The sequence below is a fragment of the Zonotrichia leucophrys genome, chromosome 7 (assembly GCF_028769735.1).
Source record: "Zonotrichia leucophrys gambelii isolate GWCS_2022_RI chromosome 7, RI_Zleu_2.0, whole genome shotgun sequence".
NCBI lineage: Eukaryota > Metazoa > Chordata > Aves > Passeriformes > Passerellidae > Zonotrichia > Zonotrichia leucophrys.
This window is the reverse complement of record NC_088177.1, coordinates 11,735,592-11,749,997: the sequence shown is the minus strand read 5'-3', so window position 1 is coordinate 11,749,997 and position 14,406 is coordinate 11,735,592. Positions and strand designations below refer to the sequence as shown.

Sequence of the window (14,406 nt, the reverse complement as noted above, 5' to 3'; positions counted from 1 at the left end):
GGTCTGTGCCTGCAGAGGAACATTTCCCCTCTGTTTAAATACACCAAGCACTGGCTGTGCAGATGAAAAGCCCCACACCTGCAGGCACTATATCCTCTTGGGATGAGTCCCCAGAATTCAATGGAAATTTGTACTGAATCCTCTAAGATTACTCTCCTAAAAGCCCAATCCAGATACAAGCATATAAGTCCAGGGAAGATAAGAAGCTGGAGGAGAGCATTCTGACTCAGGCCCAGATCTAACCCATGGTGAAGGGTGGAAATATATAGCACAGTGCCAAGGAAAAAAACCTCCATGGTATTGAGACCAACAGAAAACTCATAGTGAAAATACAAATCACATTAGCTCCTGATTAAGTCCCCTAATTAAACTATTGTGTACCACTTATGATACTCACAGCACCACCTCTCTGCATTTATTTTTTTTTAATATTCCCATCCTTTGCCTGTTCAATTTCTAAACACTTTTCAAAAGACCTCTCCCCTACTGTGTCCTCATAAAGCACTAGCAACTCTGATCCTGACCTTCAGAACAATTACATATACAGCCAAGCAAATAACTCACTTCATGTTCCAGTAACCAAGCCCAAAAGTACATGCCAAGGAAATAAGTACCAACCCTGTGATTGGGGTGCCTTATATATTGAAATAGAGAGTATAATACAAAATCCCAGTTCAAAATGTTTCCTTTAGACATACACACTTTACAGCTAAAATATTTGCATTTGATATTGCAAATTCAATATTTGAATTTGATTAGACTCTTTAATACTTTCAGTTAATCCACAGCTATATTTCCTTGTGAATAAATGAACACTCCCACACACAGATTTACCATGCACAGATTTACCCAACCCAATGCAGGGTTTCCACATCACAAAGCATTGCAAAGCTGAAATAAGGACTTCTGCAATTGCCATAACAAAGAGCATCTGAATGCACTTCCTGACTCATTTAGGAGTAGCTCCTAATGTCAGTCCCTCATTAAAGCATGGGATTCCTCCTTAAACCTGTGCAGACTTCTTGGAAGGATTACTCTGAGGTGAGGTCTGGCCCTGCTGAATTCGCTGGCCAATTCACAGCTCCCATGGATTTCAGCAGGGCTCAGATTTCCCCCATCACCAGCAGGAAGCAAACTCACTTTCCCTCACTGCATTTTCCAGTTAGAGTTATACCAGCAGAATCTTTTCCAAGCAGCCTGGCTTGTCTGTCTGTGCTTGCACCTCATCTTTTCTGTGTATGTACTTTTACCACACAGCCACATGCTCCTGCATATGGAAAATTAAACCCCCCTGTACACACACACATATCTTACCCTCAAACACCATGGAGGAGAAAATCACTGAAGCCAATTTTAAAGAAAAATTATTGCTTCAGATGGAAATAACAGAAATGTAGCCTTGAAACAGTTAATCTTCAGATGACTAAAAGCAGCTAACCTTCATCAGAGCTCAGATTTCCAGCTTCTGCAGAGGCTGAGCACTCTGGGGGCCTGTGCATGGTATGCAGCATTCTCAAGGACAGCTGGATTTCTGGCATCTCTGGACAAGCTGGAAATTGTAATTGCCATCCCAGTGAGCCCTTGTGCCTGGGACTGATAGGGAGAGCTCCCCTCTAAGTGTCTCTGCTCACACTCACAGTGTGCACCAGTGGGGAGGAGGGGCAGGTGCACAAAAGGAGGTCTGAAATCACAGGGGTTATGTCCATAACTCCTAAAATCACAGGAGTTATGTCCAAAACTCCTACAATCACAGGGGTTAATGTCACCCCTTGCTCCCCACCTCCTGCAGCTTGACACGATGGAGTGAAAACCTGTTTGAGCTGCAGTGGAGCACAGAGCCAGGCAGTGCTCACACACAGCTGGAAAGGAGGATGTGCTCAGAAATGACAGCAAAAGGGGATAAGGAAAAATGTCTCACTGCTGCCATAAAGGATTTCCTTTGATCCTAAACCTGCCCTTTCAATGAGATTCAGGATTAACGCTGGTGTATTTCCCAAGCAGCCAGGCAGTCAGTGGAATGTCTGAATCCAACTACTGCTAGCAGCAATGTCTTTTCAGACTTTCAGGAGCATCTACATGGTCTGCTGAAGACCTGGACCAAACACTGGGCTGGGCAGGAGCATGATGTGTACACAGAATACTAAAAAATATTTAACTTATATTACTATATACTAATACTAAAAGATATGTAGCTATATTTAATTTTTGAAATACTAAAATTTTTTTAACCAGTCACCCTCATAGTCACATAAGGCAGGATCTTACAAAGAAGCTGAGGGCAAATGCAGCTGTATCAGCTGAGGAATTGTGTATCAGAGTGTGTCTGTAGCCTCAAGGGATCTATGAATGTCACCGTGGGCCAAGCAAAGAACCAAAAAGCTTCAGCCTCGAACCTTCCTATGTCTGAAGCCATCAGTGGAAACCAAGAAAAGTGAAGTCTTCTCTCACCTTCTTCACCTGACTAGCTAGCTATACTTTCCATCCAGACATACTTGAGGAAACAAAGCAAGCTTATCCGTAATATCTCTGTGGGGTTTCAGCTGAACAGGAGAAAGAATTCTCTAGTCAGCTACATGATTTTTTTATCTTCAATCCTCTGAACTGAAGATAAGTTTGATATTGATATCCTCAAGCTGAGGGCTTGTCTTTACTGTAAGACAGGCATACAATTTAGAAAAAGCTGTTTCTGCAGCACATCTGAGTGATTTATTCATTTAGTTCATTAGGCCAGACATAAATAAAAGATGTGGGTGTCAGTCCCCTACATGCAGCTTTAATTTGCTTGCTACATGTCTGGTGGAGGTCACTGTCACTTACCACCTCTGCACTTGGTGTGACAAATGTCCTCCCACACTCCAAGTGCTGCCACTGCAGACAGCAGCAACTGCAGCGAGCACAGACCAAGCCAGGAAGCCTCTAGATCTTAATTATAAAACCATAAAAGAAACCAACTGCCTCTGAAGCTCTCTTACTAGGAAACAAATGAGAATGGGAAATTTATTTCCAACCATAAATCCCAAAGCCTTCAGTTTAATTTTTCCCAAGTTAACTTTCTCACCTAGCTAAGCAGCACTGCCTTCTATTATTAGCTTCTGGCCCAATATCAGCTGACCACCATCAGTCAAACTGTCTTCATCTCAATGAGCTCAGGGACTCCCAAGGAACTCTGTGGATGCTGACTTGTGCTTGCAGCCTCTAATTATATTCTAACAGATAATGGAGCATTTAAACTCAGGGAGGATAGATTAAACTTGTAAGTGGATCAAAATCCTGGACACAACCACAGCTCATAGGATTACATCCTGGAAACATCAAGCTTAGAGGAAAGGCCCTCACCAACTGGCTGTTTCCCCACGACAAGTTTTCAGCCTCAAAGGCTGTTTGCTATGCTTTCCAACTGCAGCATGTCTCTAGAATTTATTAAATTGTCAGTTGAGTATCTGGGCTGATGTTAAACCATCTGACCAGGCCAATGGTTACTTATCAGACAATCATAACAGTCAAACAAATTGAGGCTGAGGAGGTGAAATTGTTTTCCCAAGTGAAATTGTAAGTCTCTGTTCTGCTATTAAGCAGCCTCTCAGCTGCACATCTGGCTGTTTTCCTCACCACAAGAATCTCTTTCCTCCACAAAACTCAGGACCATGATAAATTCTGTTCCCAGCCTTAGGGTGAGGAGCAGGACTGAGCTCCCTCCTGATGCCCCTGGCTCTTGCTGGTGACTCCCTGCCAGACACAGCTGCAGGCAGAATTCTTGCACTCTCAATTCAAACTCCAGCCCCTTTTGGGGACCAGCCAGAGCAGAAACTCTGCCCTGCAACTTAAGCACATAACCATGCTGAAGGGAAAATCCTTTAGACATTATCCCAGACACAACACACACTCAGAAGCATGTTGGGAAATGGGGTAAACCTATATTTGACAAAACAGTAATGTCAACCTGTGTGTGGTGAAAATAAATCCAGAGAAGGCCTCCTGGGCAGTCTGGCTCTGTCCTGGTCCAGGCTACTTAGCAGATTCTTGTATTGCTGCAGCAGACACAGACCTACTGCAGTGATAAATCCAGGGACAAACACAGGGAGCAAAGGGAAAGGGTTACCTGTAAATGGGTGGAGAAAACATGGAAAAGAGACTCTGCTGTGGCTCCCTCAAGAAAAATCCAAAATAAGGGCTGTGCTTTTGGATGATGGCCAATTCATCATCTCCTGATGGGAGGTGCTTGGCCAGAGCAGCAGAGCTGCCATCAGATATTATATCCTTACAGTCATTACTGCTCCATTAGCAGGGCTGCAGGCTGCTGAAATGACAGCCCAGGAATGAATTGTTTTGCTTTACTCCTTCAGCATAATGTGCAGCAGAATTTCAGGAGCTCCCAGAGCCCTTTTAGACTCACATTCTGCCAGCATCAGAAGTTTTCAGCAGGTCTATCGGATGGGCAGTGCCACTAACATCCACATCCACTGAAGTGATCCAAGTACTCCCTCTGCACACAAACTGCTGCTTACCAAAGTCTTTCCACTCTCCAGAGCCTTTCCAAGAGGAATGCTAACTTTTGCTTACAGGTACAAGGCCTTTCCTAACTCAGGAAGAAGTAACTGGTGACAAAAGCACACCTACAAAGCCAAGGGTGTGACTCATGTAATGACACCTTCCCACTAACCTCCTCTTCCCATTCACTACCAACACTGGCAGACCCTTTTTAAGAAAGCATTAACCCCACCTTGCTCACAGTGGCCTTTAGGCACCTATATACCTTTCAAAATATGACACAAATGCTTTTAACCAACAAAAATCTTTTTACTGAAGTACAACTAATGCATTCTGCTTTCAGATGTACATTTGAATATTTCCTTATAAAATGAGTAAACAGTACCCAGTTTTATACTGAGTCAAGTCTTGAAATGACAATGACTAAAACGCTTTTTTTTCCACTCTTACATTTCAGGGAAAGATATTTAAGTTATGTCCTGATAATTTAAATTTTAGCTTACATTTTTTAACTGTTTAAAACTGTGTCTTTTTTGGGACAGGGAGGAGTAGTTGCATTAAAACAATAAATAATGCTTAAGTCATTCTCTTTGAAATGTATTGTTTCAGGAACTAAACAACTGGTTTAGGAGGGAAGGATGGCAAGAACCTCTCTATAATTGGATGAGCAATTATTTCACAAGAATGAAATTTAATCATCTTCATCAATGCAGTACAGAAAAGAATTACAAACCACTGCACATATATCAAAAGCAGCACTGATAGAAAACATATTATTTCTCCTTATTGCCACTTGTATCAACTAATGATGAAGTCTAATTCTTTTTTATGATGATTAAAAACAACTTAAGGGTTATTTTTAACCTCAAGAACTCAAAACAACTTAAACTTTTCTCTCATCTTGCAGCCACTGGGTCAGAGACTCAGGAGAAACTATTAATTTCAAGAGAAACCTTTCCTACTGTAACTGTACAGCCAAAAATCTCCAGAGTTCCCAAAAGCCTCTTCATTTCTGAGCCATTTATCAGATGTTCTGATGCAAACACTGGGGGCAAGAATGGTCCAGTGAACTAATCTGACCTAAGCTGAGCTGTGAAACCTCACACAAGCAACTCTGCCTTCTACCAAGGACCTCATGTTTTCTTTGCTTCAAGGTTAATCAGTATCAGAGGAGGAGATATTACTGCTATTTCTCTGTCAGATCAGGGGTCAGATCCTGAGCTGGTACAAATTGCTCAGTTCCACATAGTGATAACAATACCTTTAGGCTGGAGTCTGTATCACGGACTGACCACTGACATCCAGTTCACCTCTTCTCTCTTTGAGCAGCTCTATTATTAGCAAGACTCTTTGTCCATTAAGCAAAAATATCTAATACTTGTTATCCCTTTAGTGCAAATAATTCCTTTTAAACAGTGCCAAAACTGCCTTTTTAATTTAGTATTTGTGCAAAATGATTACTGAATGCAATAGAACCACAGAATGACAGAATCATCAAGGTTGGAAATGATCTAACCAACATAAATGTGTAGTGCTGTAAAAAACACAGGAAATCCCTTCCTCTACACAGCCTTCCTTCAACTGCCTGAGAATTCAGACATGAAACAGCTGTCTGAAACACAAAAATCCATAACTACACATATCTGTTCACTTCCAGGTGGAAGAATAGACTATACAATAATGGGAGTACCTTCTCCTTGTGGCTTACAGTCTCATTAATGCTAACAAATTAGGCCTACACACTGAACAGATCAGCAAGACTTAAAAGTCACATGCAATTTTTAAGTTCACAAGAGGGACCTACAAAAAGAGTGCAAATTTCTATGACTTGTCAAAAAATTGTCACTGAATAAGACATAAAGATTCATGGTGTCAGTAAGCCTTGATCTTGACACAGAGCTGAAAACTGAGTGCAAAGCCTCTGTGATCATAGAACATTCATGGAAATTACCATCTTGACCTCTCATCCATGGTATTTCAGATTAATAAAGCAAAAGGACTTTTAAATCCGGAATATTTTAATTTTCCCCTTCTCCCTGTTATGCTTTGCTGCTGCTGCCAGCTCCCAGAGTCTTGGAAAACCAAAGTGGGCGAAAACTGAGCTGAATTTCTGTGCCTGGGAGTTCTACACCAATACAGACCTGCATGCAAGGGAAGATCAGCCCCTGCAACTCCTTCTCTCTCTTCCATGGCTTTTATGCCACAGAAAGATACAATATCTGGCCCATGATACAGAGGACTTTCAGTCTTATACTAAATTATTAGAAAACTCCAAGTATCTTGGGGCACATGCAGTGGAAAACCCAACCCTGCCAGGTATTGTGTACAATTAAATATAAAGAAATAAAACTGGCAGGAATTAGTCTTTAAAACCTCTGTGGGCTACAGAAAGACACCACCCCTGCCAAAATCCAAAAATACTGCTTGTGTCTTACTTACATCCATAAATTCCACGTTGGCTTTTGGACCAGTGGTTTCATTAAGGATCTTAATGGCCACAGGAATCTTTACTGTTTCTCCTTCAGGGACCCAGATTCCCTAGAAAAAGAAAAAAAGAAGACTAATTAGACAACTATCAGAAACACTTGATTCAGAGTTACAGTTCTTTTTGACAAATTCTGTCATATTATGCAGATCAGTTGTGGGACTCAAAAAGGAAAATGCACAAAGTTACAAAATAAAAAAAAATTCTGTAAAACTACTTCTTACATCAAAACTAAACTCTGATATAAAATGAAACATTTTCTATCAGTAAATATCCTTGATTTTCTTGTCCACAAAAGGGTTTCTAAAGAGCACTGGCAGCATGGCATGATGCACATTTTCTAGTGACTGAGAAAATTCTGATACTGGTTTGGATATAATTAAACAAAAATTTGTATTTTCTGTCTGGATTCTGATGCCCAAATTTGAAGCCATCAGTAAACTCTCAAAACAGATTATCACCAGATCATAACATCATGAAGGAACAGAACACCCTGAGAATAATATATTTAGAGTGAAAAATTTATGGGCTGTTTGTCTAATTAATTAATACCTGACGATCAAAAACTTAGGTGGCTAAAAAGAAAATTTAAATTAAAATTCACCAACTGTTTTGGGCTACTTTTCCTTCACTCTTGACTACTGCTGTGTTTTTGTCAACCTCTATCACTTTATTATCATCTAAGTATATAAATCTATTTCCATCACCTTGTAGCTATAGCCACCTGCTCTGTGCTTCCTTCCTTTTCTCCCCTCTTGAGGACAGATGCAGATGCTCTGACTTATCACCGTGATTTGGCAGGCTTGGGCTGCTCCCAGAGGGTTGGGGAATTGCTTTGACTTGCCCCCTAAAACCCTACTTCATCCCTCTGAGATCTGGACATGAACAACAGATCTTAAAAAATAAATACTTCCTTAATTGAAGTACTTTTTCCATTGTGGGTTCCACTCTTACATCCCAGCTGTTAAAGAGTGCCCTGATATAAATAATTTTTCTGTTTAAATGGAAGAAACAAAAAGTGCTACAGTTTAGGTAATGGCATTGTTTTTACTAGGTGTTATTGCTGTTGCAAGACCCAGGTGACACTTGTGAAATGAAAGACAGCATTTATCCACATTTCCAAAAGATGGAATATGATAAAAGATGCTCTTAGGTAAAAACAGAAGGGCAAACCTTGGTGCTGCACTTTGCCAGCAGGACAGTCCAGCCTTTGTAGCCCTTTTGCACATAAAAATGACTGGGGCTGACATGTCTTTGCTCACCAAGAAATAATATTTGCATGTCATCATTTGATGCTGAGGATGAGTGTTGCATTCACATTCTCTGAAAAATCTCTTCACCCAGGATTTTTGTCCTGGAAAACTGAGAAGCCTCAGAGAAAAGGGAAACAATTCTTATCTCATTTGCTTCTCCTGTGTTGTGCTCGTGTGGAATGTGTTTGGGGATTGTTTACCCACAGGTGATTGTTCCATTGGATTCTGGGGTGAGTTATTTTCACTCTTTGGCCAATCAGGGCCAAGATGTGCCAGGACTCTGGAAAGAGTCACGAGTTTTCATTATTATCTTTTTAGCATTCTGTAAGTATCTTTTCTGTATTCTTTAGTATAGTATAGCATTCTTTAATATAATATAGTATCATAAAGTAATAAATTAGCCTTCTGAGAACATGGAGTCAGATGCATAATTCCTTTGTTGGGACATTCCCTGCAAATACAATAGATGAGTTCTTTGCACACAGTTCCAGTGTCCTGGCTCTGCAGGGCTCAGGAACCACCTCTGGGATGGGCTGCTCTGCTGCAATGCAGAAGTTGCCTGCTCCAGAGGTAAAAGAGGGCACTCAGGGCTGTGTGGGGAAGGCTCTCACCTTGTACACTGTTCCAAAGGCTCCAGAGCCCAGGACCTTGACTCTCTTTAGCTCCGTCTCCTTCAGGATGCGGAGCTGGGCTTGGTTGGGCGCCGTGCCGCTCGGTGTCAAGGGTTCCACCAGCTGCAAGGAAAACCAAACACTGCTCAACATGGAGACCCATCAGAAGTTTATACTGTCTGCAACAAACCCAAGAAAATTCTGGGATAAGACAGTGGTGGAGATCTATTGACCTCTGCCCTGCTAAATCTTGGAGGGATTTTTCATCTTTGAAAGCAAACAAGCAATGCCACAAAACCAAGAGAACCTTGTAAGAACCGTGTGTGGTAGTGCAATACAACAAGACCTGATAAAGCAAGTCCTCACTCAAACGCAGTAATTTCCACCAGAAACTGCATGATGGAATTATGAACTGCAAATTGAATTGGTGTCAGAGTAACACATCCAAGGACTTTTGATAATGGAGGCAGTATAAATATTTTCTACATGACAGAAATACAGCATTTATTATCAGTGTACCACATCCCATTTTTGCCCATTTTAGTGTCTTTTAAGTTGGCCATATTTCTTTTTAATGGCCTGGACTAAACGGCTCATCACATTCTTATTCTGTTTTGAAGAAGGGATGATTTTTCTGAACTTCTGTTTTACCACACAGGACGACAGCTTTAGGGAGAAAACACCTTAGAGCAGACAACTAATTTATAACAGCCACTAATTTACTGCAATTAAACAATTTGCTCAAGATGTCCCAAGAAACTTTGTAAATGAGCCACAATGGCACATTCAGTTAAAAATGCTCTTAGATCTCATACCATCTCTGCCAGAAAAGAAATGCTTCTTTAAAACTAAATTAAAAATACACGTAGAGCACAATACTCAATACAACACATGAAAAACATTTTGTTCCTTCACAGGATGAGGAAAATAATTCAGAGCTTCTCCTACTCAAATTGGTTTGAAAACAATGCAGCACTTCAAAGCCTGTTTACAAGGCTAAATGCACCATGCTCTGCAGTTTGAGATCTACTTCTATAGCTCTTTGGGCACCATGAACTACTTAATTAGTTGACCAAACTAATTAGTTTTGTTCAGGTAAAAATACCAGTACCTGGCAATTAACGAGTAAGGAAAGATAACAAAACCAAAGAGTAACGAGTGATTTCTTTCCTCCTTCCCACTTTAGATGTTCAGTATCTATACAGTATACAGGTTTACTGTAAAAGAAAATTAGGCATACTGGCAGCACACTTCTGTATTTTCATTTTGTGAAGGATGAAGAGAGGTTCTGTGCCACAGTCCACCAACACAGGAATGGCAGGGAGAGGTGGGGATGTGTTGTGGGGATCTAAAACCAGGCTTGTACGGTTTGATGGAGAATGATCTACAGGAAGAGTAAGTTCTGTTACAGCCCCCAGTTAGAAAGAGAGACTTCAACCAAAGCTAATTGCTTGTGTGTTTATTTCAGGATGCTCCTGATTTATCTTAGTTTCTCAGCCAAGACAGCAGCTTCCTCACATGTTCAGTAGGAGGGCCCTGGTCCCTCAGGACTAGTCAGCCATAGCTTTTATCAGACCAAATGAAAAATGAAATCTGGACTTCAAAGCCAATGCAAGGAGAACCACCTGCTTAAAATAATTTATGCTTAAGTATGAGCTGATACAGCGGCAAGATTTATTCATCTAAAGCCATTGAGTATTGTCAAGCTTTCTATATAGTTGAACAGTATTTAACAAGCAACACAAATTCTAGCCAAACATGGAGATACTTGTGCAAACAGACTGGGGATGCAAAAAACATTTACTCCCAGGCTCTACAGTGGAGTTGAGTGGGAGCAGAAGCCTTGGAACAGAAGAGAAAACAGCACTGTTAATAATGCCTTATCAAAGAGTCACTAGCTAACAGCATTTCCAAGCTTTAATATCTCACAAAGGGGCACCCTAATTTAAAAAACACCATCATTTGCAAAGTGTCTCAAATATTGGACTGAGGAGATTGCAGTAATCACCACTGCAGCAGCTGATAGATGTACATTTAATGTTATATTTAAATATACTTCCTGGATTGCCCCTTTCACTAAAGACACTTCAAAGAGCAGGATGGAGCCATGACAGCACTCTGCTATAGCTCTGCTACATACTTTTGCCAGTAGAACTGCGAACTTCAATTGGTTAAGCTCTGTGGAGTATCTTGGCTTGATAATATACATTATTGCTACTGATCATTATTACAGGCTTTGACAAAATCTGCACTACAAAATCTGAAACTACAAAATCTGTAGTCCAGATTTTGATAAAATTTGACTGCAGATTTTGATAAAATCTGGACTACAAAGGTATTGCAGGCACTGGGAACAACAGTAAGTTACAACATCTGCCTTTAAGTGTGAAGTTTGTACCAAAACTTGCTGAAGGAACTTACTTTACCCTTAAAAGTCAACCTAAATATGGCCAGAATGAAACTCTGTAATAGTTAAGCATGAGAGCTGCTAAATGTACTGATGAACTGGGATAGAAGTTCAGTGCAGAGCAGGATGGGAGTTGAGAAATCAGGTAGGAAACTTTTCCTGGTCTTCAGAAGCCATGAATCTGTACTTGTGCGGTAAACCAGCACCTTGAACCAGTTTAGTCTGCACAAGTAAGCAGAAGGATTTCTGCAGCTAAGGGAAGACCTGAACATGTCTAATATGAAAGCAGAGCAGCCTTGATACCTCCCCAGACAGCCTGTGAGGAGCAGCCCAGGCTCACCTCAGTCTCCAGGAACCTTCTCAAGGCTCTCTTCTTCTTGATACTTTTGCGCCGCACGTACACGGCGAACGTCAGGCCCATGATGACGATGATGAAGAGGCCACCAATGACTCCAGCAGCAATCAGGGGGGTTCTGGCAATCAGAATCAGAGACTTTACTTCCACAGCTAGGGGTGAGAGATCAAAGAATGCTTGGGTACATAAAACACAGTCACGTGGAAAGCTCATTAACTGCCTTATGAATTCCAGCCCAGATGGGAAGTCAGGGCAAACACATTGACACATGGTAGGAATTTGTTTGTTTTTCATCATTATGCCAATTCCATTTTTGTTTACAAACCCCCATGCACATGTGAGGAGTCGTGTGGACAAGGAAACACAACATGCACTTTGATGGCAAGTGCAAATCTGCAATGGCAAAATGAGGACACAGGTATCTGCAGGGTCCTGTGAGAGATCTGCCTGTGCTGGCTTTGGTTCCACCCAAATCAACTCATGGGCTCCTGCATTCAGGGGAAAACAAGCCCATGAAAAATTCCCAGACCAGAAACACAATGTGCCTTTTTGAGCAAGCAGGAAGTGAGAGGGAACTTCACAGGCAAGATGTGGAGATCACCTACACAGGCAATGGAGAAATCAGGCTCCCTCCAGAGAAAAACTCATAGCAGTACCTCAAATTGGGCATTTTCACAGCATACCAACAACTTGCCAACATGAACACACTCAGAGCATTTAACATCCCTCCAAAGGTGGCCGCAGAGCAGCTGAAAAGATGGGTAAAACCACAGCATGACAACTGCAGAGTACAATGGTGCTGAAACCATTGCCCGGTAAGCCCAGGACATAGATTAACTGTTGTCAGGACTGTGGAAATGTCACTGCTGTGCTCTAAAAGCCTCCCTCAGTTACAGCTGAGTGATGATGAAAGGTACATTACAGCCTATTAATAAAAATGTACCACACAGCTATGGAAAATTTTAGAGTCTCCCTCAGAAATACTAAATTGTTTTATACAATCCTTTCTTTATTCTACTTTTTACAACCTTTCCTGAAGCAGTGCCATCTCACCTGGTATGGTGCATGAAGGTGGGTCTACGTTACCACTGAGAAAGCCTCACACTCCCACATCCAGTATTTAAATTTATTTATATCCACGCTTTCCCAGGGTAAACACATTGCCACAAAGGTCTATTGCAGTTTACAGACTTCCTGATGGAAACTCTAAGCTTGCAAATAAAGGAAAGGGAATGTTGTCAGGCTGGGAAATGAGTTATGGTGTTTAGGGAACATAAGTCCAGTACCACCACCTCTTCCTCCTCCTTAAAACACACTGTGCTTTCTAACCCCAGTGGTTACTCTGTGATTTTGAGTGCAGAGCTAAAGAATCTGGCATATCCACCCCAAACAATGCCCCTCTTTGTTAACATGTCTTTCTACATTGCAAGAAATTCTTTAACAGGCAATTATGAAAAACACTGGCCACCAAAAGCCTCCTATGGAGCTTGTACTGCATAATACTCTTGAGCAGAGGAATTTTTAAAATTCATTTTTATGCTGTATGAGCAGCCATATAATTTTGAACAAACACCACCAAACCACAGAGTGACTAAACAGGCAGGAGAACTCTCAGCTTTAAAGTGCATATTAATAACTAACATAACAGTTGTCAAAGTAAGTAATTGGAGTTTTATAGTACTGTGTACTCTAAAAGTAGTCCAAATATTATTTACATGATAGACTATAATAAAGAAATGGCTCTAAAGGGGACATAATAAGTAATGAAGAAAATAAAATAAAGTTTGTAGCTCTTCTATTGTTATAGAGTACAAGGGGGGTTCAAAATGGATCTTTATGATTCCTCATGTGAACTCTCACTGACTTTGAAAGAATGTCCTCATTTTTAGTAGGTAACTGAAAAAAAGGAAATAATTTTCAATGACTTCACCAAACAAGCATTTTAGTTGCTAATGTGAAATATGCTATATTATACCTGAATTTTTAGGAGGTACCACCTAAACATTTTTTAAGCAAGCTTAAAAAAGAAGCGTGAAAGGGATAGTACAATGTGCAATAAATGAATATATTTAAATGCTAAATAAATCAGTGGAACACATTAAAAAATGTATTTTCCACTCTAATAGTGATCAATTGCCTTGACTCCCAAATCCACTACCCTTGCATTAAATCCTGTAAGTCACAAACACCCCAGCCTTGGATGTGGTCACATACCCAGCAGCTTCTCCTCTCTCTGCTGCTGAGCTAAGCCCCAAAGTCAACAACTCAGCTTTATTTGCTCCAGGACCAGATGCCAAGTCTCTGCAGCCACAGCTCCCTGTTATCACTTCACACTGCTTTCAACCACAACCGGATTACTTCCTAAGCCCAGTTTTCAGGGTGCCACCCCACCACTGGGGTTATTTTCACATGTGTTTGTTGGGTTGACTTTGCTTTTTCTCTCTGTTCTGCTAATATCATTCTGCTAATATCAGTTCTCCTGCCTCAGTTCTCTGCTTATTTTCATGCTTGCAAAGCCTTACCTGTAATACCCTGATGAATTCCATTAAGCTGTTTACCTTTCTGCTGGGCCATTGCTGGGGTTGTTCAGAGCTCCCTGCATGGTGGCACTGACCAGAGCTGCTGCTGAAGTCACAAAACTTTCTCCCTTTTTTTTTTTTTTTTTTAATTCAATCCCTTTTTGCATACGCACCTAACAAACTGTTTGGCTTCACAGGCAGCTGGGCACACAAATCTCCTTTTCTCTAGTGGCATTAAGGGTTTAATCCAGTTACTTTTGTTACATTACTGTCCCACAGCCACCTACA

The 14,406-nt window shown here is 41.0% G+C and overlaps 1 protein-coding gene across 4 annotated transcripts in view; it reads right to left on the bottom strand.

Annotated features, from left to right (window-relative positions):
- Nucleotides 1–14,406, bottom strand: part of ERBB4 (erb-b2 receptor tyrosine kinase 4) — a 583,385-nt gene that overhangs the window by 105,730 nt on the left and 463,249 nt on the right. For all 4 annotated transcript variants that reach the window (XM_064718299.1, XM_064718298.1, XM_064718300.1 and 1 more), the window contains 3 exons: nucleotides 11,585–11,717; nucleotides 8,838–8,960; nucleotides 6,928–7,026 (listed from right to left, as the gene is read on the bottom strand). In XM_064718299.1, coding sequence (XP_064574369.1) covers nucleotides 6,928–7,026; nucleotides 8,838–8,960; nucleotides 11,585–11,717 — 355 coding nt within the window. The remainder of the gene's footprint in view (nucleotides 1–6,927; nucleotides 7,027–8,837; nucleotides 8,961–11,584; nucleotides 11,718–14,406) is intronic.